At 44.4% G+C, this 22,875-nt stretch overlaps 1 protein-coding gene across 3 annotated transcripts in view; it reads left to right on the top strand.

Annotated features, from left to right (window-relative positions):
• COL14A1 (collagen type XIV alpha 1 chain) overlaps positions 1 to 22,094 on the top strand; it is a 210,668-nt gene extending 188,574 nt beyond the window's left edge. For 2 of the 3 annotated variants that reach the window (XM_066265751.1, XM_066265750.1), the window contains exons 46-48: positions 17,759 to 17,836; positions 19,458 to 19,613; positions 21,214 to 22,094. In XM_066265751.1, the coding sequence (XP_066121848.1) occupies positions 17,759 to 17,836; positions 19,458 to 19,613; positions 21,214 to 21,293 (314 nt within the window). In that variant the 3' untranslated portion in view covers positions 21,294 to 22,094. Of the gene's footprint in view, positions 1 to 17,758; positions 17,837 to 19,457; positions 19,614 to 20,359; positions 20,780 to 21,213 lie in introns of those variants that run through there. The other variant, XM_066265752.1, reaches the window with a different exon arrangement.
• Positions 22,095 to 22,875: the final 781 nt, after the last annotated feature.

The raw sequence follows: 22,875 nt of genomic DNA, 5'->3' as shown, positions 1-22,875 counted from the left end.
CACTAGATAATTGTTGCTTTGACTTGGGAGAGGTTTCATTAAGACAAAAATCTCATCCATGTCAACACAATAATTTAAAAATTAAAATTAAAAACACCTTTTGGGGTGTATATTGAATAGGACAGTTGAAACCATGTCAGCACAATACTTTAAAAATAATTTTTTTTTAAAACTTCTGGGGTTGTATATTAAATAAGACACTTGAAACCATGTCAACACAATAATTTTAAAATAAAAATGAAAAGAAAGCAAAAATCTCAGGGCAAATGCTTTTCCTTTCTTAAGAGTTTTCCTGTGTAAGGGCACTAAATCAGCAAATGTTGAGATGGGCACAATTTCTTCGCAGAACACCAAAGATGTAGCAGCCAGGAGGGAGGCCAGCTCTGGGAGCAGGGCACCCTCGAATGCTGCTGGTGATGGACCAGCTGTGACTCAGGGAGCACAGAGCCAGCACCTGAGTCATTCTCAACAAATCACAAGTTGTCTTTGTTCTATTTGGAAGGCCCATCGTTGTTCTTGCCAGGCTGAGTCTTTCTTGTTCTGCAAGAGTGCTTGTAGGCTTAGACCAGGGGAAAATCACCCAGGAGTTCTTAGGCAGTGGCCCAGACAACCCTTGAAATATGAATTTCCATGGTATAATTTTCTTACCTACATATAGTTTATAGATGTTGATATAGATATTACCAAAGAACACAGTAGATAAGCATTATCCTAGTCCACAGACACAGGGAGGAAGGATGGCAGCGGGACAGAATGTGAGATGCCCTTTGAGCACGAGGGAAGGTGATATTCCTTGATCACCAACTGAAGGGTGTGGCTTTGGGTTTAAGGTTGGGATTTATAGGCCAATGCCCCAAAAATACAGGACCAGAAGAAGCATCCAGTTAAAGATTTTCATGCTGAAATTGTAGACCTATAACAGCTGGAATTCATTGCTGGCTTATTTGGTACAATAAATCAGCAACCATTTATTGGATGCAATGTTGATGCAAGACTTGTGGCTTGGCAATGTGCGAGATAATCCTATAATGATGGCTTTCCCATTCAGGCACCAAATGTATTGGCCAGTATTGTGCTCAGTCCTATATACGCACGTTCTCATTTGGGTAAAACACCAGATGTGGTTTGGATAAGGAAGATGAAGTGATATTGAATGTACAAACCAGGAGATGATACAGGGTAACGGATAGAAAAAAGATGCTGCCCTGGCTGGATAGCTCTGTTGGTTAGAGCATCAGCCCGAAGTGCAGAGGTTGCAGGTTCAATCCCCAGTCAGGGCACATACCGGGAACACATCGATGTTCCTGCCTCTCTCTCTCCCTGTTCTTCTCTCTTGCTAAAATCAATAAAATTTAAAAGAAAGTAAATGCTGCAGACTTTAGAGGAAGACATCACATGACCTTTGATGCAAGGGTACTAGCATTTATCAAGTAACTATTTGATAATCTATTGGTTGCTTAGCACATCATTAATGCTCATCAAAATCTGATGCGATCATCGCCCCCTAGTGGGCATGCCGGGTGGGTCCCGGTCAGGGCGCATGCGGGAGCCTGTCTCTCTGCCTCCCCACTTCTCACTTAAGAAAAATTTTAAAAACAAATCTAATGCCATCAGTGTTAGTCCCATTTATAGATGAGGAAGCTAAAGGATCAACTGATGGTCAGTTGTCCAAGGTCACTTAGCTGACCAATAGGAGACTAGAATTTAAATCCAGATCTGTGTGATTCTAGTATCTGTACTTGCTCCATTTTGCCCTGTTGCTACCTGTGAATTTACTGTTTACTACGTTTCACAGATGAGAGGCCAGAACTGTGCAGCGTCTGGCAAACCCTGTTTCAACTTGGCTACTGATACCACATTTCAAAACGCATGAACTGCGGGACTGATCAGAGTGTCATTGTGGGCTCTGGCTGTGCTGTTTGCAAGCTCCTTGTGTAGTTTGTCCTGCTGTGTTTGGGTCGTCTTGGGGCATCCGTGGCTTGGTGAATGACCTGCTTGGAGATGAAGCCAGATGATCTGTTGGATAAATAGGAATGGAATTAAAACATTCCCTATAGTTACACATTTGGGCACTTGACTCTTCTTCTAAGATTGTAGCATGTGCTCAGGCTATGTAAGAGCCCATGTAGGGGAATTCCCTATAGGGAAACTGGTCATGGGTCTAACAATTTAGGCTATACTTATAGAAGTTATATTTCTGTTCTAATATTGCACCTTAGGGGCAAGTAGGGGAGAAACCTGGAAGAAGGCGATTCAGTCTTGTTTTACTTCTGATATCTTAGAAGAGAAACCATTTATGAGACTGCCTTAGTCAGAAACATGATGATGGGTAGAAAGCATGGAGTTTGAGGCATCAATCATATACAGGTTAGGCCAGGGGTCCCCAAACTTTTTACACAGGGGGCCAGTTTCTTGACCCTCAGACCATTGGAGGGCCAGACTCTAAAAAAAACTATGAACATATCCCTATGCACACTGCACATATCTTATTTTAAAGTAAAAAAACAAAACGGGAACAAATACAATATTTAAAATAAAGAACAAGTAAATTTAAATCAACAAACTGACCAGTATTTCAATGGGAACTATGGGCCTGCTTTTGGCTAATGAGATGGTCAATGTCTGGTTCCATATTTGTCACTGTAGCCATAACAAGTGATATGATGCACTTCCGGAGCCATCACCGGAAGTAGTACTGTACGTGAGCAACGCCGCACTTTTCCCGCGTCTCACTGACAACCAATGAAAGAGGTGCCCCTTCCAGAAGTGCGCAGGGGCCGGCCCTCAGGGGGCCACATGTGGCCTGCGGGCCGTAGTTTGGGGACCCCTGGGTTAGGATGTTAGCTTTGCCACTTGTTAGCTATGTCATTTTGGCTCCTTGACTTTATATCTTAAATTTTTTGAGATCTTCTTTTATTTATCTAATCAGCATTTACTGAGCATCTACTACATGCCAGGTATAGTGATGGATATTAAGGTAATAGTGTAAATAGGACATATATGTCCTGCCTTTCATGTACCCAGCATAGAGACAGGCATTAAACCAAAAATACATGAATGGTTTAATATCAGTTGTTATAAGTGCTATGAACAAATGCAGGATGCTGTATGAGCATAAAAGAGGAAAATCTGATAGTCTGTTGATGCTTTAGCTGAGCGAGTTTGGGAGTATGGCATATAAATGAGTTAGAGGAGACCATCCTAGGCAGAGGTAGCAATAGCATGTGCAAAGGTCCTGAGATGGGAAAGGACTTGAAACCTTTAAAGCCAGGTTCTCAACCCTACCAAATATATTGTTTCTTTTCTGTAACAAATAATTTGCAACATCTCTTCCACTGCTCTAAAATAAAATTCATAGATAATCAATATAACCTATCTTTACACATAATTTTAAAAACTAGAATACTCTCTAGTGTAATATAAAACAGTAAAAGGGAAGTAATTTATAGTCTAATAATTTATTCTAATGTGCAAACACTCAGCATGACTATACTGGAAGCATAATGAAGAAGTCAGAATGTACTTATATGTAAGAATTACTGAGAATGCAACAGCTACCAAATCAGTCTGATATAATTGAGCTTTATCAACTACTTAGTCTTTCTACCTTTGTCTCTATGGTGTTCACAGTGAAGATCCACTAACAGCAAACACATCATTGGCGTTATGCAAATAAATGTAGATTATCTTCTCCTGTGATGGATGAAGGCACATGTTACTGGGTTAACACATCTGTTGGTTTTTATTATATTCCTTTTTCCTACCAAGGCCTTCTGCAGAGAAGCCTTCTAATACTGACCGTCCCCTAAAACCAATTGAGGGTGGCAGTGTCTTTTTATGTCCAGACCTGTAAAAAGTTGAGTGAAAATGACTGGGAGGGGTCATTCCAACGACTTTCCCATTGGAACTCATTGTTTCCTATATATGTCATTGGCACTTTACGTTTACTCTGTCGATTCAACTATTTTGGGTGCTAAGCGTGCTAGTCGCTCCAGTATTATTATTGAGGATAAAAATAATTGTGTTGAAATGTCATCTTAAATCAAGAGAAAATGTTATATTTTATTAGCTGCACATATTAGCTTTTTTGTTGTTTGTTAAGGATAAAATCCCTGAAGGGCTTTGGACACTGGAAAATTATTTCCCTTGAACTTTTCCTGCCTTGTAGATAACCTAATTTCTAATGATTAAGTAAATAAAGATTTAAGGATTGATTTTTATTAATCCTAAGGTTCTGTGGTTAACTTAAAAAAAAAAAGATGGACTTTGTTTCAGAAAATGAGAAAAAGGGGATGGGAGAAGGGTAAGAAGAGAAATCACAACGGAATTGCCCCAAGCAGACACAGGTATCAGAGGAAGCAGCCACAGGTATCACAGAAAGTAGCCACAGGTATCACAGGAAGCAGCCCCAGGTATCAGAGGAAGCAGCCCCAGGTATCACAGGAAGCAGCCCCAGGTATCACAGGAAGCAGCCACAGGTATCACAGGAAGCAGCCCCAGGTATCACAGGAAGCAGCCACAGGTATCACAGGAAGCAGCCACAGGTATCACGGGAAGCAGCCTCAGGTATCACGGGAAGCAGCCTCAGGTATCACGGGAAGCAGCCTCAGGTATCAGAGGAAGCAGCCACAGGTATCACGGGAAGCAGCCTCAGGTATCAGAGGAAGCAGCCCCAGGTATCACGGGAAGCAGCCACAGGTATCACGGGAAGCAGCCACAGGTATCACGGGAAGCAGCCACAGGTATTACAGGAAGCAGCCATGCTCTGGTTGCCATCAGTCAGCGGCAAACCCTTGGGAGACACAGACATGGCAGTCGGGACAGAGAAAGGCTGCACGCACCCTAAAGCTACATCTGCATCCCTAACGCTCGTGCCACAGTTCGTTATGAATCAACAAGGCTGAGACGGCTAGAGAGAAAACTGGAGCCCAGATGCATTCAAAGCTGTGAAAGAAGTAAGATTCTTAGGCTCAGTATTCCTTCCCGTGGTTGGAAAGGGCTGTTGGCACTGACGATACATTTGGCGAGAAAGATTTGGTCACAAGTTCAGAATTAAAGCATAGCAGTTAGGAGCCAGCAATGCCTCGGTGGTAAGCATCTGTGAAACTTCTTAATGACCCTTGTATCCTGGTTTAATTCCTGGAAAAAATTATCTTTATGCGACAGATTAACTTGATTAAAAAGGGGGGGGGCTGGTGGAGCTCTCATAATAATTTGCTGGTTGTTGCTTAAATATTTACAAGCCTTCCCTGTGATGTGTTCTAGTTGATACTGTGTTGCATGAGGCAGTCTTCATTTGCTGAAATACATGTTCACCTTCTTCCTCTGCTGCTACCCCATCCCCTGCCTCTCGTCTCCTGAGTTGAGCTCCAGAGGAACAAGACAGTTTTTTCTCTTACCTGATAATTATCCGCTAAGGTTCAATTTGAATGTCCTTTGGAACAAAGGCCTTTCCCTGAAGGTTGGAGGGGTTGTGTTAGTGCAATATACAGTAACTTGAATGGATGTTCTTTCTCCTTTTCTCTTTGTATCATCTTTTATTTGGTAGGGATTTTTTTCTTATTGCAAAGTGACTCTACATTCATCATGGCTGCAGGGAGAAGCTCTAAGTATTAGTGGTGTCTTACTATGTAACAAATTACTCCATAATTTATTCCTATAAGACAGCAGCGCGTACATGGTCGTGGTTTTTATGGGTCAGGGTTGCTTCTGGCTCAAAATCTTTCATGAGGATGCAATCAAGATATTAGCCAGAGCCACAGTCATCTGAAGATGTCACTGGATCTGGCTCACTCACGGCATCATTGGCAGGAGCCTGGGGCCCTGCCTGACAACTCCACTCACAGTCAGTGTGAGAGGGGTGGGTGCCTCCACAGGGGTGCTTGAATGTTCTCAAAACATGGTGCCTGTTTCCTCAGAGCCAGTGACCCAACAGAGACAGCCTGGAAGAGTTCACAGTGCCTTTTTTTTTCTTTGACTCGTTCCAGAAGTCACAAGCTTTTACTTTTAGCTTATTCTATGAGGAGGGAGTCACTCAGTCCACGCTCAAGTGGGAGAAAACTAGGCAGTATGTTTCAAAGACAGGAGTATCACAGAATTTGTGAATATGTATTTAAAACACTCTTCTAAATTAAACCAAGGCCTCTGGTCTTGCAGTGTAAACACGGTGATGCTTTCATTGCGAAGAATGATTTCCAAGCAGTCTGACTTGTAGGACACTTTTGAAGGCTTGGCTTCCTCTGTGTATGCCTGTTTTTGCTATTTAAATGAGTATTTTTCTCTCCCGCCCCTTTGAAATTATTCAAATGCCAGATGTAGCTTTTTGGAGGGAAATATCAGATGTAGATTTAAGCACCTTGAAAGAGTAGCACCTATTGGAAAAAAGTTTTCTGTAGACTTTTTTTTTTTTTTTTTTTTTTTTTTGGTATTCCTACCTCTAGAACTAAATGTAGTCAGGAAAAGATCATTTTCCAAATAAACACAGAGAATTATTTTTAAAAAGCAGTTGACAAACTAAAATTACCATCAAGTTATGTCCCTACACTCTGTACTGAGTAGAACATGACAATTACCATAACAAAAAACTGTAACTGATGTTTTGTTTGCTTTTAGCCATGAAAGTTAATATAATTGTTACTGTGATTTAAGATTTTTTTTTTAAGCCCTTAATTGGAAGGTCTGTGTAGTAGGGTTTAGAACAGTCCTTGCCTTGAATTTTAGTCACTGTCTGGGGTCGTGGGTGTTGTGCTAGAAATACTCCTCAAGTTCAACGCCATCTCAGTAAGATGTCTTTGTGTGGTCTCGGTTTCTGTTCTCTAATCAGCCTCCCTTCAAGTATGTACCCTTTACTCTAGCCAAACTGAACTGTTCAGTGTTCCAGGTATGAGTCAGCATTTGCTGCATAACAAACCACACAAGTCTTGGTAGCATACAACAATAAACATTATTTCTCATCACCGGTCTGTGGGAGGTGAGGGCAGCTCTGCTCTGCTGGGACCCTCGCTAGAGGAGAAACAACACCCCATTCTCCTTGTGGCAATGACAGAAACAAAACAGGGCTACCCAACCCCCCATTCCCATTTCATGCCTCTGTTCCTGTCATTGCCACAACATCCCATTAGTTAAAGCAAGTCACATGGTCAAGCCCAAATCCAAGGAGTAGGAAAACGCATGAGTCCACAGTGTGAGAATGGATGGCTAGTTCTATTGTAAAGTAGTAAAGAATTTAGACCACTATTTCAGTTTACTGTGTTATTCATACAGGCCTTTTCCTTTCCTACCATCCTCAATGCTGATCCCTGTTGTGCCCTGTTCATGTACCCTGTCTTGGATTTTCCCATGCTCTTCCCACTCCCCAGAACCCTCTTTCTAACTCTGGCTCACTGGTATGCAAGCTTCAGAACTCATCTCAAGAACCACCTCTGCCAGACCACTCCTTCCTCATCATGATTTATTTGTTTGGCTGACATATTTGTTGATGCAACCCTGCTTTATTCCAACTGAACTGGACTAAGATCTTCCTGGTTATGCTGCTCTGTCCCCAGACACCGCCTCCAATCACAGCGTTTTCCTGTTCCACTGTGATTGTTCATGTCCTTGTCTCCCCCCTGGGCTGGGAGTCGCTCAGATGGGGCTGTCCCTTTCATCTCTCTGTGGCCCCACAAGGAGTCTGAGCAAACATTTGCTTGATAAATGAATAGAGGACAAGCCCCTCCTTTATTAGGGTGGAAAACATCATTTAGCACCCAGGTAGAGTATACTTTCTCTAATTGTCCTTCATTGATTTCATTCCTGTTAATCCTATCTCACCAATGAGGCTACACGTTCCCCAGAGCCCGAACTTAATGTCTCTTTTCCTTTTATTCTTCATGATACCTGAAATACAACAGTTATTTCACGAGTCATCAGTGATTTATGCTGTTGGTTACCATTAGGTTTTCAGCTGCCAGTCCTCATTGGCCCTCGAGCCGTGCTCTAAGCAGAACCCCATGTGGTTTGAGTATGTCAATCCTAAGACATCCTGTTAATTGTCAACTACTGCCAAGTGGACAGTGTCAGCATTTTATTCAAGTCATCATCGTATAAATTTAGCCAGAAGAGTAATGTGACATTTTTGAATAGGAGTTTTGGTTACACTGGTTAGGAAATGCATATAACAAATGCATTGGACATTTCAGTGTCCAAATGTAAGTGTGTCTAATTGAGATGTTTGCGATCAAAGACCAACAGACTTTCTGCCTACATTGCCTGTGTGTGTGCGTGTGTGTGTGTGTGTGTGTGTGTGTGAGTCTGTAGGTATGTGTGTACAGAGAAACAGAGAGAGAGATTGAGAGATGCTCCCTTTTTTGTAAAATGTAGGAGTGTTTTGCCATTTTCCAAATATCTGGCCTTGATCATAAGTAAGCAAGTGATTTGTCAAGATAACAGGTGTTTGTTTATATGATAAAACTCAACCTGTTCATATTTGCTTTATTAATTTTTTTTTTTTTTTTCATTTTTCTGAAGCTGGAAACAGGGAGAGACAGTCAGACAGACTCCCGCATGCGCCCGACCGGGATCCACCCGGCACGCCCACCAGGGGCAACGCTCTGCCCACCAGGGGGCGATGCTCTGCCCATCCTGGGCGTCGCCATGTTGCGACCAGAGCCACTCTAGCGCCTGGGGCAGAGGCCACAGAGCCATCCCCAGCGCCCGGGCCATCTTTGCTCCAATGGAGTCTTGGCTGCGGAAGGGGAAGAGAGAGACAGAGAGGAAAGCGCGGCGGAGGGGTGGAGAAGCAAATGGGCGCTTCTCCTGTGTGCCCTGGCTGGAATCGAACCCGGGTCCTCCGCACGCTAGGCCGACGCTCTACCGCTGAGCCAACCGGCCAGGGCTGTTCATATTTGCTTTAAACCAATTCCACTGAATTTTTTTACATGACTTTTAAAGCAATAAGTATAATAAATAAATATACCAAAAATTCATTTGTATAGCTGGGTGAAAACAGATATAAGAAAGATCTATCCGTTAACCCTTTCCGTTTTCATTGGTTCTCAACTTAAATTTGACATTAAATTACTGTGTGACTACAGTACAGTAGTTTGATTTTTCTGAACCTCTTTGCTGGTTTGGAAAACCATGATAAGGATCCCAGACACAAGATGTTTTATCTTGATAATGGATTCTTCCTACTTATTACGAAGGGCTGTTGGTCATATCATATTTTGTTTTCAACGCTGCAGACCCTGGCCTTCTCCCTGTCCCCAGAGGCAACTCTCCTCTTCCCAAGAGTACAGGGCATCAGTCCACATTTTATTTCTGCAAGCAAAGACCAGACCAAGCTTCACGTTAGCGATCTTCAACTGGCTGAGTATTCCTTCTGAACCTGAAATGGTCATCTTTGTTAAGCCGTAGAAATTGGCTCACTTCCCTGGCTAACTTTGAGTTATGATATTTATATTTTTCCAAACAGTCAATGCTGGAAATAATATACTGATATTTAAAGAAGAGCAATCATAACTTTGGAACTGATGATGATAGATCAGCATTTGGCCTGACATTCTTATGATGTCCCTGTAAGTTCGTAATATCCGGGGCAAACGTAGGCGGACAAACAGCGAGGATTCCTGGTGCCCCATTTAACCCATGTTTCTATCTGCTGTGCCCCTGTAGTTGTGAACAGTCAGACTGCAAACAGCGATGCGGGTTTGGTGTGCATGGGTGGTCTGCAGCTCACAGTCCTCTTCTCTCTCTCCCTTCCCCTCTACAACCTCCATTCTCCCACCTTCATGTGCCTCCTCCCCTCTGCTCTCCTCCCTCCCTCTCTTCTCCCCTCTGCTCTCCTCCCTCCCTCTCTTCTCCTCTCTGCTCTCCTCCCTCCCTCCCTTCTCCCCTCTCCTCCCTCCCTCCCTCCTCCCCTCTGCTCTCCTCCCTCCCTCCCTCCTCCCCTCTGCTCTCCTCCCTCCCTCCCCCCTCCTCTCTACTCTCCTCCCTCCCTCCCTCCTCCCCTCTGCTCTCCTCCCTCCCTCCCTCCTCCCCTCTGCTCTCCTCCCTCCCTCCCTCCTCCCCTCTGCTCTCCTCCCTTCCTCCCTCCTCCCCTCTGCTCTCCTCCCTCCCTCCTACCCTCTGCACTCCTCCTTCCCTCCTCTCCTCTGCTCTCCTCCCTCCTCCCCTCTGCTCTGCTCCCTCCTCCCCTCTGCTCTCCTCCCTCCCTCCTACCCTCTGCACTCCTCCCTCCCTCCTCCCCTCTGCTCTCCTCCCTCCTTCCCTCTGCACTCCTCCCTCCCTCCTCCCCTCTGCTCTCCTCCCTTCTCCCCTCTGCTCTCCTCCCTCCCTCCCTTCTCCCCTCTGCTCTCCTCCCTCCCTTCCTCCTCCCCTCTGCTCTCCTTCCTCCTCTCCTCTGCTCTCCTCCCTCCCTCCCTTCTCCCCTCTGCTCTCCTCTCTCCCTCCCTCCTTCCCTCTGCACTCCTCCCTCCCTCCTCCCCTCTGCTCTCCTCCCTCCTCCCCTCTGCACTCCTCCCTCCTCCCCTCTGTACTTCCTTCCTCCCCTTACTGCCCAAGCATCAGTGTGTCAATGTCACAGATGCCTGGGTCAAAAGCCAAAAGGACCCCTTTCCGACATTACTACAGTACAAAAATCGAAAGTGTAAATATTCTGCTGCCTTGATTTTGACCTGGTTAGTAGGTTCTTTGGACCCTTGGGCAGGAATGTAATCAGCACATTTCCCTCTGGCTTTTCCATAGAACTAGCACCGTGTTTACTGGTGGCATCAAGCTTCCCAGACTTCCAACCCCTGCTCAACTAACTGCACAGCAGGGTTGCTCCCGGCAGGGAGCAGATCCGGGTTTTGCGGGGCCTGAAGCTTGAAGAGATTGGAGTTCTTTGAAAAAAAAGAATGTGAAATTAGAAACAAAAAACTAGGTAGCAGGCAATGAAAGAGGGGCCTTAGTCTGATGCACAAAGTGTGTCATGAGGGGGCCAGCCTGGCCTTCCTCTAACAGTGTCCCCAACCCCCGGGCCGCGGACCGGTATCAGTCAGTGGGCCGTTTGGTACAGGTCCGCAGAGAAAGAATAAATAACTTACATTATTTCTGTTTTATTTATCTTTGTCTGAATGATATTTTATTTTTAAAAAATGACCAGATTCCTCTGTAACATCCATCTAAGACTCACTCTTGACGCTTGTCTTGTAAGTTCAAGAATTATATTTTAAAATACCACAGTTTTTATGCCGGTCACATAATTTTATTTTGTGCATTTATTCATCCCACCCTAAAGGCCGGTCCGTGAAAATATTTTCTGACATTAAACTGGTCCGTGGCCCAAAAAAAGGTTGGGGACCACTGCTCTAGCACTCCCCAACCTGCAGCAGCCAAAGCCACACCCAACTAGTCCCCCAGGTGGTGCTGTTCTCTCCCCTGCAAACCTTTGCACAGGGCGCGTCTATCTGCTCCTTCCTAACAGCTATGGCCGGCTTTTCAAGACTTCATTTCAAGGGACTGCTGTAAGAGAGCGCCTACTGGAAAGCCTTCTGCGATTCCCCGCCAATGCCGCAGTCCTGTGCTCTCATATTTGGTAGCAGCTCTCACACTGCTGTATGCCTACTTGTTTGCTTCCTCTATGACATGGTGACCTGCCCTGGGCAGGGAGGGTGCTTCAACTCTGAATTCTCAGTGCCTGATCCTGCAGCTGGGATGCAGCTCAGTGGTTTGCCCCCCTCTCTCCTTTCTCTGCGCATCTCTGTTTTCAGACTTCCCGCCTTCTGCTCCAGGACCCTCAGCCAATGGGAGTCATCGAGGGGGAAAGTCAGGGTATTTCTCCCCTCCACTGTACCCTGGCTTCCTCTGCGACTCCAGTGGTGGCCACAGCCCCTGTGTGACTCCTGCGTCTTCTGGACAGTGTCTTATTGTCATTTTAGATCAGGGGTTGGGAACCTATGGCTTGTGAGTCAGATGCGGCTCTTTTGATGGCTGCATCTGGCTCGCAGACAAATCTTTAATTAAAAAAATAACGTTAAAAATATAAAACGTTCTCATGTATTATAATCCATTCATCTCCTACCGCTCAAGTTCATAGTTGCAGGTGGCTGGAGCCAATCACAGCTGTCCTCCGGGACAACACCAAATTATTATTGGATAATGCATAACGTACACGGGTCGTTGTATGGCTCTCACGGAATTACATTTTAAAATATGTCGCGTTCATGGCTCTCTCGGTCAAAAAGTTTCCTGACCCTTGTTCTAGATCCTACCAAAAGGCCCTGGGCACTGGGCTCCAGTCACACCCTTCCTTCCCCTTGTCCTTACCCTCCTAGTGCTGATGGTGGCTTCCTGCTGTTGCTAAGTTATAGTTTGTATCATCATCTTTATTTGGTTGCTCAGTCCTTCTATCACTGAGGCAACTAAGTCCCTATATTAAATTCCTTGTGCCTCAAAGATCTAGAATGGTTTAAGTTTTCCTGGCTGACCCCTGTCCTGGAGAGGCATATTAGATAGACTGTTGTGTTATAGAAAAGACAATACGAAGAGGCAACTTAGCAACAGTTGGCAAAGTTTGTTTAGTTTTAAAGTAACCATGTATTTTCTAATCTTGGCCACCTTCGCCCCGAGCATAAAGCTACACATGCTGGCACGAATCCTCTTCCAGGCGTGTAGAAATAGCAGCGCCTGGATAAGTACAAACAACGCTTGTTGAAGTGAGTCTAATACGTCTGCCACCTTGTGGCCAGGCAGCAGGTCCCGTACCTTGCACCCAGTAGGCATGCAAACACGCTGAATGACAAGCAAACTCTACCTGCAGCCCATTGCCAGCATTTCCCCGGCAACAGACAACACAACCACAGAGCTGCAGCCTTGTCTCACAGCTTCTGTGACGTTTTGGTAGAATTACAATAAAGTGTGAACCCGGCCTTGCATATCTGTCTGCACATAAATCCTGGGCGTGGCTCGGAATGACTACTGTGTTCTATGGAGTAGCATTAGACTCCAGCCTGGAGTGCTTGGTGTGGTCAGGGGGCAAAGAAATTAGTAAAATCTTCCTGCTCCAAGGTTAAAGAAAAGTGAGAAACCAGTAAGGGTCAGACCCTGGACATATTGTCCGTATAAGCAAGATAAATTCTCTTAAAATCAAGTCCAAAGCTTGCTCAGAGCCCAGGTCAAATGTATAAACCCAGGGAAGCCAGTAAAGGAAACACGGTAACCACAGGGCTGATTTCGGGCCAGAGAAAATGTGCAGACTGTTTCGGCAGGCAGTTCAGGAAGCTCCAGCCACAGCTAACAAGACTAGAAACACAACCCGGAGAGCCAGCTTGGGGTGGAGAGAGGCAGGGACAGCGAAGGCCAGGTGCGTAAGTCCCCACACCGACATGCCTGTGTTGAAATCTTAGCTCCTTTTCTTACTAGCTGAAGACAAGTGACTCAACCTCTCTGTTATAGTCCTCTTTTCAAAAAGGGTTAATTGTAGCACCTGCCCTCTTGTTTTTGCAAAGACTAAATGATAAAGCATCCAGCATTCCAAACTTATTGAGGTCATTTAGAAGCATAGCTGATACGCAAACTAAGCATATGTTTGGTTTGTGAAGGTCCACAGTCGGATGTTGTATTCTATCCATTTGTCTGACAGATATTTCCTGAGTGCCTACTATGTGCCTTTAACTGGGAAGAAAACAAACAGGTCTCTGACTTAATAGACCAGTAAAATTAAACATTGGAGTGGCAGTGTTATGTTAGGGGTAAAGGAGACTCAGGTAGCCCTAAGTCATTTCTAATGAGACTCTTGAGGAAGAATGAAGATGTCAAAGTTAACACTCAGGGGGAGATGTCAATAATGGTGGAGGCTGTGTGAGTGTCAGGCAGGGGGTCTGTGGGAGCTCTGTACTTTCTATTTAATACTTCTGCAAACCTAAAACTATTCTAAAGGAAGATCCATTTTTAAAAGTTTCAAAAAAAGAACGTGACCAGGCAGTGGTGCAGTGAAAAGAGCATTAAAACTGGGACGCAGAGGATCCAGGTTTGGATCCCCAAGTCACCAGCTTGAGTGCGGGCTCATCCGGCTTGAGTGTGGGCTCATCCGGCTTGAGTGCGGGCTCATCCAGCTTGAGTGCAGGCTCACTAGTTTGAGCGCAGGGTCGCTGTCTTGAGCCCAAAGATTGCTAGTTTGAAGTCCAAAGTCACTGGCTTAAGTCCAAACTCACTGGCTTGAACAAGGAGTCACTGGCTCTGCTGGAGCCCCAGTCGAGGCACTTTGAGTTAGCAATCACTGAACAACTAAGGTGCCGCAACGAAAAATTGATGCTTCTCATCTCTCTCACTTCCTGCCTGTCTCTCTCTCTGTTCTTGTCTCTCTCACTTAGAAGTAAACAAATAAATAAATAATAAAGAAGTTTTAAAAAAAGAAATGAGAGTAAGATATCAAGATTTTAATAAGAGAGTAAGATATAAAAGTTCTCATTAAAAAAAGACACACAGGCCCTGGCCGGTTGGTTCAGTGGTAGAGCATCGGCCTGGCGTGCGGAAGTCCCGGGTTCGATTCCCAGCCAGGGCACACAGGAGAAGCGCACATCTGCTTCTCCACCCCTGCCCCTCTCCTTCCTCTCTGTCTCTCTCTTCCCCTCCTGCAGCCGAGGCTCCATTGGAGCAAAGATGGCCCGGGCACTGGGGATGGCTCCATGGCCTCTGCCTCAGGTGCTAGAGTGGCTCTGGTCGCAACAGAGCGATGCCCCGTAGGGGCAGAGCATTGCCCCCTGGTGGGCATGCTGGGTGGATCCCGGTCGGGCGCATGCGGGAGTCTGTCTGACTGCCTCCCCATTTCCAACTTCAGAAAAATACAAAAAAAAAAAAACAAAAAACACACACACACACAGAAAGTAATGGATGAATAATAGAAAAGACCTTTCTCTGATTATCCTAAATATTTTTGGTAACTCCACAGAAAATGAAGGCTACCAGCTAAATCATATTTTGGTAAATTAGGCCTTCATATATATCAGTTATGAGCATTTTAAAACATGGCAGAAAGGGAAACATCATTGGAGTCCAGGATGCCCACCTCTGAGAGGCACTAGAAGTTCATAATGGCACACGAGAACTTGGCAGAAAGAGCAGTGTTCACATGCGCCAGGCATTTGAAAGTAAAAGTGGAGCTCCCACCTAAGGCATTCTGTTTGTTGATCCTTCGATGTCACGCTTGCCTTGAACTGCTGGCTGCTCCTTGGTAGCAGCAGTCCGTTGTTTGATTAGTCCCCCGGTGGGTCATAGGTCACTGACTGTGTGTGAGACACTGCTTGGATCTGATATCAGAGTGATAATTATGGGTAATCACCGCAGCCAGTGTTTTTGTGAGGCTCTTCCTCTCTTGACTTATATAGTACAGATAATAACAAAGTACACTTTTTTTTTTAATCTATCCAGTGTTTTCAACCAGAAATTTCATGCCAGTCTGCCAAAAAGTTAACCACCCTAACATTGTGTGAAGACTGCAGACCCGGTGATCTTGGTTGAATTCGTTCATGCTCAGGGTGATTTCTGCCTTAGCCGTCCCCAGAATAATTCTTCTATTTTCACCGGTCCCCCAGTGTAAAAAGGTTGAAAACCACCAACTACACAAAATAGAACATCAAAACAACTAGACTTTCTACTCCCCAATCTTCCCCACCTTTTGTGTTCTTTATGAATGAGGAAAGGATAGATCAGGAAACCCTTATCAGAGGGCTATTCCTGAGAATACGCTCCTGGATGTCCCATTCAGCCTGTTCACCTGTGTCTTCTATTTGTGCAGAATCTCTGAGAAGCCACATTGTCAATGCCGATCCTTGAGAACCATGAGGTCATGGGAGGCCCTTAGTCACCCCACAGTTAATCAGGAGCAGCCTGGCATTAGTCAGTGGTGTATTTTATTGTGTTCTAAGGCTTTAAACATTAGTGGTTCCCTGTGGGGAAAGTGACTCTGATTCTAGCAGACGAGGCAGTTTCTGCTAACCCCCCCCCCCCCGATATACCTTAGGATACGCTCGTCTGCAAGCAAGCAAGTGCATACCAGCTAAAATGTACCCGCTCCAATTATTAACCAATTAGCTACTAGTTTAGTTAATTGGGTAATGCCTGGTAGATGCACTCAGGGTGGGCTTTCTGTCTGAACGGCTTGATTAGCAACTGAGCATTAAATATGACTCATTCAAGTTCAGTCATGTGCTATTTTTACTTTTAATTTCAATAAAAAAATTTAAAAAGTTGTGTGCTTTTTAAACACAGCTTTGATGCTGTTTTTCTTTTGAGAAATCACTCTCTTCCACATCCATTTGAAAGACAAGACTCAGGCCAGAAACAGGAACCCGTGTGCTCAGTGGTCAGCGCCCTGACCTCTTTCTGCGGTGCTGGTCTTTTGGGAGTCCAGAAACCGTACAAAGCTAGCGCACAATAGGCATGGATTGTTGGGAAGGCATAGCAGCGGGAGGAGTAGCTCTGACGACCAATAACAAGGAGGAAGAGCTTTTTTAAAGATGCTAACATACCTTAACCAGAGAGGTGATTACAAGGAGCACAGCAGTCACCCAAGCTTCAAATCAAGGGACAATTATATGCAGTGATTATGTTTACATATACCACATAGAAACACCAGTTAGGGGCTCATGAGTCTTTTATTTTTATTTTTATTTTTTTGATCAACTATTTCCAGAGCAAATACTACATGAACACCGTTCTTTCCGGAAGTCATAAACCGAGATGTTGAAAGTGATTCTTTTCAAAGGTTGGGGTTCCTGCTTGTTTTGTCTTCTAATTAGTCTACAGTGAATATGGGCTGCATTGAGTAAGAACAAAAACAGCAATTTGTAATCTTAAACATTTTCAATCACGTGTCCGCCTGCCACCTCTCAAGTTGGTTATGTTTTCCATTTATTTATGTTCCCCTCTAGGCTTTGCCAAATCGCACAATTTCCCTGTTAAGTGTAATTAATTACACGGAGCCAGAGTTCAGTATTTTGCTATTTCAAAGCATTGTTGCCCATGACAAACAGGCACCAGAGATCTTTTGTGATGTGAGAGTCAGGGTAATCCAGATCCCAGTCTGATGCCCCTCTCTCTCTCTCGGACTGGCCGGGCCTGAGTAGCGCGTGCTCTCACCTGTCCAGCGCTCTCGGTAGAACCCGTGGGGGCAACGAGGTGTCAGAGCATGTGCGTCTTTGTTTTCTGCCTGTGAAAACATCGAGTTTGTTAATAGCGCCATAAATTATTTGGAATCAGAAGTCTGTCCCGTGGCAAAGACACATGAATAGGTTTAGATTTTTATGGGGCTGAGTCAGCCAAATCAAACACAGGCTTTCGCTTTCCTGAGGCTTCCAAGTTTTTAATGGAAACTCACGCTCTTCGGAACTCTGCTGCCTAATTATAATTCATGCCTTTTGCAGATACATTACAGGGTGGACCAAGAGGAAAATGTTAGACACGTTTACTGGTGGCTTCTATTGTGTTATTTGTGGAGTGCCAGCTGCATACATGGAGCGGCCTGGTCGTGCAAAGGCAGAGGCTGGCTCCTGGCAGACTGAACCACTTTAGTGTGAAGGAGGAGGATGACCTCGCAGTATTGCAGATACAGACTGTGTGCTCAGACGCAGAACCAAGCTTCCCCATGTGGTTGCCCCAAAAGCCACCGGTGTCAGAATTTAATTGAAAAGGCCCAGACCAACCCACAACGTTGTCTTCATTAGAGAGGTCCTTTTGAAATCTAGAAAAATGGACTACCCAGATATCACGTTAAAGAGAACTTTTTCTTTTAAATAAACAGGTCTAACTGGTACCAAGGGTGAAAAAGGAAATCCAGGCATCGGAAGCCAAGGTCCAAGAGGACCCCCTGGGCCAGCAGGTAAATATTCTGACCTAACAGAAAATTGCATATGAAAATCCTAAATTTCTACATTCACTGGATACCACAGATGAGGAAAATGGCCGTATTACACCCGTGTGTCTGACTGGAATGACTGTATCTCTCATTTATTGTTGGCAGGAGGCCAGTTCGATAGTAACGATCCTCCTAATTCTAGCTCCCAAAGTTACAGTATGTTCTGCGATATTATTGGTTGCACGAGTTAGGCTAGGCTAGGTTATGCTGTAGTAACAGATGCTTAGTGGGTTGACACCATAAAGGCTTATATCATATGATACAAAGTTTGATGTAAGGCATCCTCCCCCCTCCCCCCCCCCCACCACCGTGTGGAGCCAAAGGCCCCCAGGAGAAAGATAAAGGAGGCATATCAGTTCTCAAATTTAATGCAGAATGATTTAAGTCACTTGTCATATTTCATTGGCTGGAACTAGTTGCAGCTCCAACTGGCCTGCAGGGGAGACTCAAAATCGAGAGGAACACACGGAGCTCTGAGAGGCACTGATAGCTTCTGCCACCACGACAGTCTCACTGAATGAGTTTTGTGTGCACTACTAGGGTCTTCGGACGATCACGCTCATTATTAGAAGTATAAGTTAGCAATTCTATCAGATATTTGCAATCCCAGTCTGCACCACATTGAATCAAATGCTTTATAGACTTTTCTTTCCACCTAATAATTACTTTGGAAAACACTTCTTCTAGTAGAGATTCCTAATGCAATAGGTTCCTTTCTGAGTGTAAACACTCCTGTTACTTGAGATTGTTGAACTGATCCAGCATCATGAGTTACATGGAACTGACGCTTGGTGAATGTTGATGAAACGGAACTGAATGCATCTGAGAGCCACAATGTTTTTCAAATATGTTCCTAATTTACATTTACATGTCGGTTCTAGTTAAAGAATTTCATTTCTAGTTGAAGAATGTCTTTTGGGATAATACTTCTGGAATCCAAGCCTAAAAACCAACAAACAAAAACAAAACAACAAACCCAGTCAAACAATCTTTTTAAATTCACAAAAATGTTAATCCCCGCGTTCACACAATCTGTGTTCTTAATTGATATAAGTTAGCCCAAGAACATTGTGGGTTAGTATATTGGGTCCAATTTTAGACTTTTTCTTTTTCCCGTATAGGATCCCTTCTTTCAGATTCAGACTAATTTATTTCAGTTCCCTGGGACCGTCAACCAGTGCTGATGATGCGGCTGAGATGTGTCCGTGTGTCTGTTAATGTGCACACGCACCCTCATACACTGGATTCATATTGGGAAACGGGTTTCATAAAGAAAACAGGGTTGAGAGTGCTGTGTTCCTTTTCCTTCAATATCCAAGAGATGATAGAAAAGAGTAGATCTGTTTTTCAGTTTTCTGAGCTGACTAAAAGCTCAGTCCTCCAGGAGAACGTGGGGTTCCAGCTCAGTCCTCTCCGTCCAGGGGCTGCGATTTAGAAATAACTCAATGGGAAGAGAGAGGCAGATCGCCCTAAGAGTTGAGATGTATAAGGCTGCTTCTGGTTAGAGTTACTTTACATCTTAGTGACTCAAAACTCACCCTGTGGTGGTAAAAGACCAACTGTGTTCATTGCGGGTGCTTTTTAGGGCCTGCAGGGGAGAGTCGGCAAGGAAGCCCAGGGCCCCCGGGCTCTCCAGGACCAAGGGGTCCACCGGGTCACCTGGGGGTGCCCGGACCACAAGGTCCTTCCGGCCAACCTGGATACTGCGACCCCTCTTCATGTTCTGCCTATGGGGTAGCAGGTAAGTGCCACCATCGTGTGGGCTTGGAGCAGTGTTTTTAGTATGATTCTTACCGTAATGGCCAAGGGATGCTATAAAAAGTAGACCAACTATGGGAGGGAAGCAGAGCTTGAATTTCTCACTACCTTAACTTATCCAGAGACATCTTCTTTAAATTGCAAAGGACTCTAGAGATTAAGTTTTTAAAAACTGGGAGAGGAAGTTTAAACATTGGCTTGGCCTCTGACCTCATGTTTGGTCATTGGGAGGCACGTTCAAACATTCTCTGGGGTCCCTCATTCTGTGTTACTACTGTGGTGTGGCCATGATGTCCTGTAACATTTCACTCTTGTTTGGGGGAATCCTCAACCTTAGAATTTGCCCGTAACTGGGATCCCCTAGATTCTCTGGGGTGTCAGCCTGCCCACCACCTGCATAGATGACCAAACAAAAAAAAGAAACAAAGGTGGCCATGCTATCCTTGGACTGAGACTTTGAAAAGATTATGCTTCCTAAAAACATCTGCAGTCTACATGCTGGCGGGTTGTGTGATGAGAAATTTTCTGACATAGTCATTCTTGGGAGCATCAAGACATAGATTCAGAGACTGCTTTGAGGCTATGAGCTTTTTAGTCGATTGATTTGTTTTCTGCTTTAGGGAAGATTTAACCTTATTTGCCAAAGGAACTGGTCGAAGTTTTGCTGATGTGTTTTTCTGTTCATCTCTTCCCTCCCTGTTCTCTCAACTCTCTCTGTCCTTTGTTAAGATCTGATCCCTTACAATGATTACCAGCACTGAAGTGGAGGTCCTCCACTCTGATGGCATTGGCCTGGGAAATTGGCTCTGGAGACAGAACTGTCCTGTTGACCGCCACCACCCAGCCCCTGCCCCTAACAATGGGCACTTTGCTTCCCTGCCTCCCCTGCTTCCCTGTCTGCCCTCTGTCACATCTCTTGCCCTCCTTGCTCCCAATACACAACACTGTCAGTACCGGAACTTAACCAAATCACGTGTCACTTGTTATGGAAATAGGAACTTAACCAAATCCCATGTGTCAATATCAGCTGGGAGAGAAGTATATGATTGTAAGCCAAGAATTTATCCCACACTCCCTTGTGTGAAGGCTCAGCAATGAAGCCACTTAGATACGCCTTCTCCTCTATCCTGTCCCCACACAAGGTGGATGGGCATCTCTCTCCCTGACCACCCTACTCTCCATTGTCCCTCTGATCACCTCCCCTCCCTTCTGCCCGCTGGTGATGGACTTCTAACATGAGATTGGTTTTTAAATTTTATTTTTCATAACTCTGCTGAATTTTCAGGGTTCCTTTTGTAAATAAAACACATACTATTTAATCAGTTGGCTGCACTCTAGTTTTCTAACCATGTCTATAATGTATCTGTCCCTCCCTTCATTTGCTAACCATCTGAAACCTCACGGGGGAGGAACAGCAGTGTGGTGGGCACCGGGAGCTCTTGCCGTTTCTGCTTCCCACCCAAGCAGGGTGCCTCTGTAGTTCAATGATCACATCTATGGCTCGGTGGGTCCATATGAGGGGAGAATATCAGTTTGTGGTTTCTGGGTCCTATCAAGTCCCCACCCCCCCTCTTCCTCTCTAGTGCCCCATCCTGATCAGCCGGAGTTCACTCCTGTCCAAGATGAGCTGGAAGCCATGGAACTCTGGGGCTCTGGGATCTGAGAGCCTCCGGAAGACCAGCTGTAAGAACGCTTAAGGGACCTTGTTCAAGACAAGTGTCATTATATGGTTTGTATACTACCGTTTAGGGGCTTGTTTCATCAGCCTAAATCTCCTCCTTGGATATTGTGACTATTGACCAAAAAAAAATTATATTAAAAAATCCACTTGATCTGTGGACATGGCAGGGTTGGTTTTTCTTTGTTGTTTTAATGATATGCCAGATTATTGGTTTTTCCAGAGAAGAGTGCTCAGAGAAAAATTGGCAAAAAAATAAAAATAAAAAAATAAATTTGAACTATGGAATCTTTTCTGTGTTAGATGATCACGAGTCCTAAAATGCTACAAGACAGATGTGATTGTATTCAAGGGAAATGGGGTCCTAGCATAAGAGGAATTTAAAGAGATTCAAAGATTATGCCATTTATTTCTATCGCCTACAGCCTTGCTGAAAGAAAAGAAAGGGATATTATTGGAGAAACTACCTCTTGCCTAATTGATGTGTCCAACTCTGAGATCACTTGGTAACTAGTTTCACTGCTATCCAAGAATATGTGTTACAGTGGAACCTTTCTGAGTTTGGTGATATTAGAAATAGATTTAGTTTTGCAGTGGCTTTTGATGTGTACAGTAATGACTGCCCACCGGCTCTGATACAAAGAGACCCAATGTTGATGAACAATTTATCCAGCCCTATTCCAAGGCTCACCCTCCTTATCTTCGTGGCTTACTTTGTACATGCAGATAAGTTTTTGCAAACCTGTTTCCATTGTCTTTTGTAAGCAAATAAAAATTTAAAACATGTGTGGACTCTTTTTCCACATTTCTAAATGTCACCTTAAACTTAGCTGAGTTTTAACTGAGTTTTTACCAGAAAAACTATTTCCTTCCTTCCTTCCTTCCTTCCTTCCTTCCTTCCTTCCTTCCTTCCTTCCTTCCTTCCTTCCTTCCTTCTGTGTGTAGTATGAAGCTTAACAGAGGAAGCAGTTGTATTGGATTTTATTATTCATTTATAACCCACTAAACAGCAACAGCAGTGAAAATGCAAGACAGATGCTAATGAAATGCTAACCAATGGTTGACTGAAGAGCCCATATATCCTTTGACGTTAAAAAGAAAAAAAACCTAAAGAACTCTAGAAGGCAGAGAAGAAATAAATGAATCTAATAAACTCTAACCCCTACACTATAACTTATCTTTTGTTCACAAAGGCTAGATATTTGAGGAAAGATTTGCATTCTGTTGTTTACTGTTGAAAATAGAAATAGTAAAGAACCATAAACTTCATGTGTGCTCTTTTCCCTGTAGCATCTTTCTAATAACAGTTCATTTTAAATAGTAGAGATGGGGTCAGTTATAACCAGAAGCTGGATTCTTCCAGGATCAAGAAGATCTGACCTTCTTTGGTTCCCCTCACCATACAGATCTGGTTTATGACCTTTCCAGCTAAAGGATTGAAGCAGAAGGGTCTTCTTGTGTGCCTGGGGGGAGTCCAGGCAAAGAGTTGTTCGGCACTTTTGCAGGAATGAGAGAAGACAGTGAGCTGATAACCCACAGTGGTTCCCTTTTAGTTAAGCAATGTGAT

This window comes from Saccopteryx bilineata, chromosome 3 (genome assembly GCF_036850765.1).
Source record: "Saccopteryx bilineata isolate mSacBil1 chromosome 3, mSacBil1_pri_phased_curated, whole genome shotgun sequence".
In the NCBI taxonomy this organism is placed as follows: Eukaryota; Metazoa; Chordata; class Mammalia; order Chiroptera; family Emballonuridae; genus Saccopteryx; species Saccopteryx bilineata.
The sequence above is the reverse complement of the archived record's forward strand: the minus strand, read 5'-3'. Positions and strand labels throughout refer to the sequence as shown.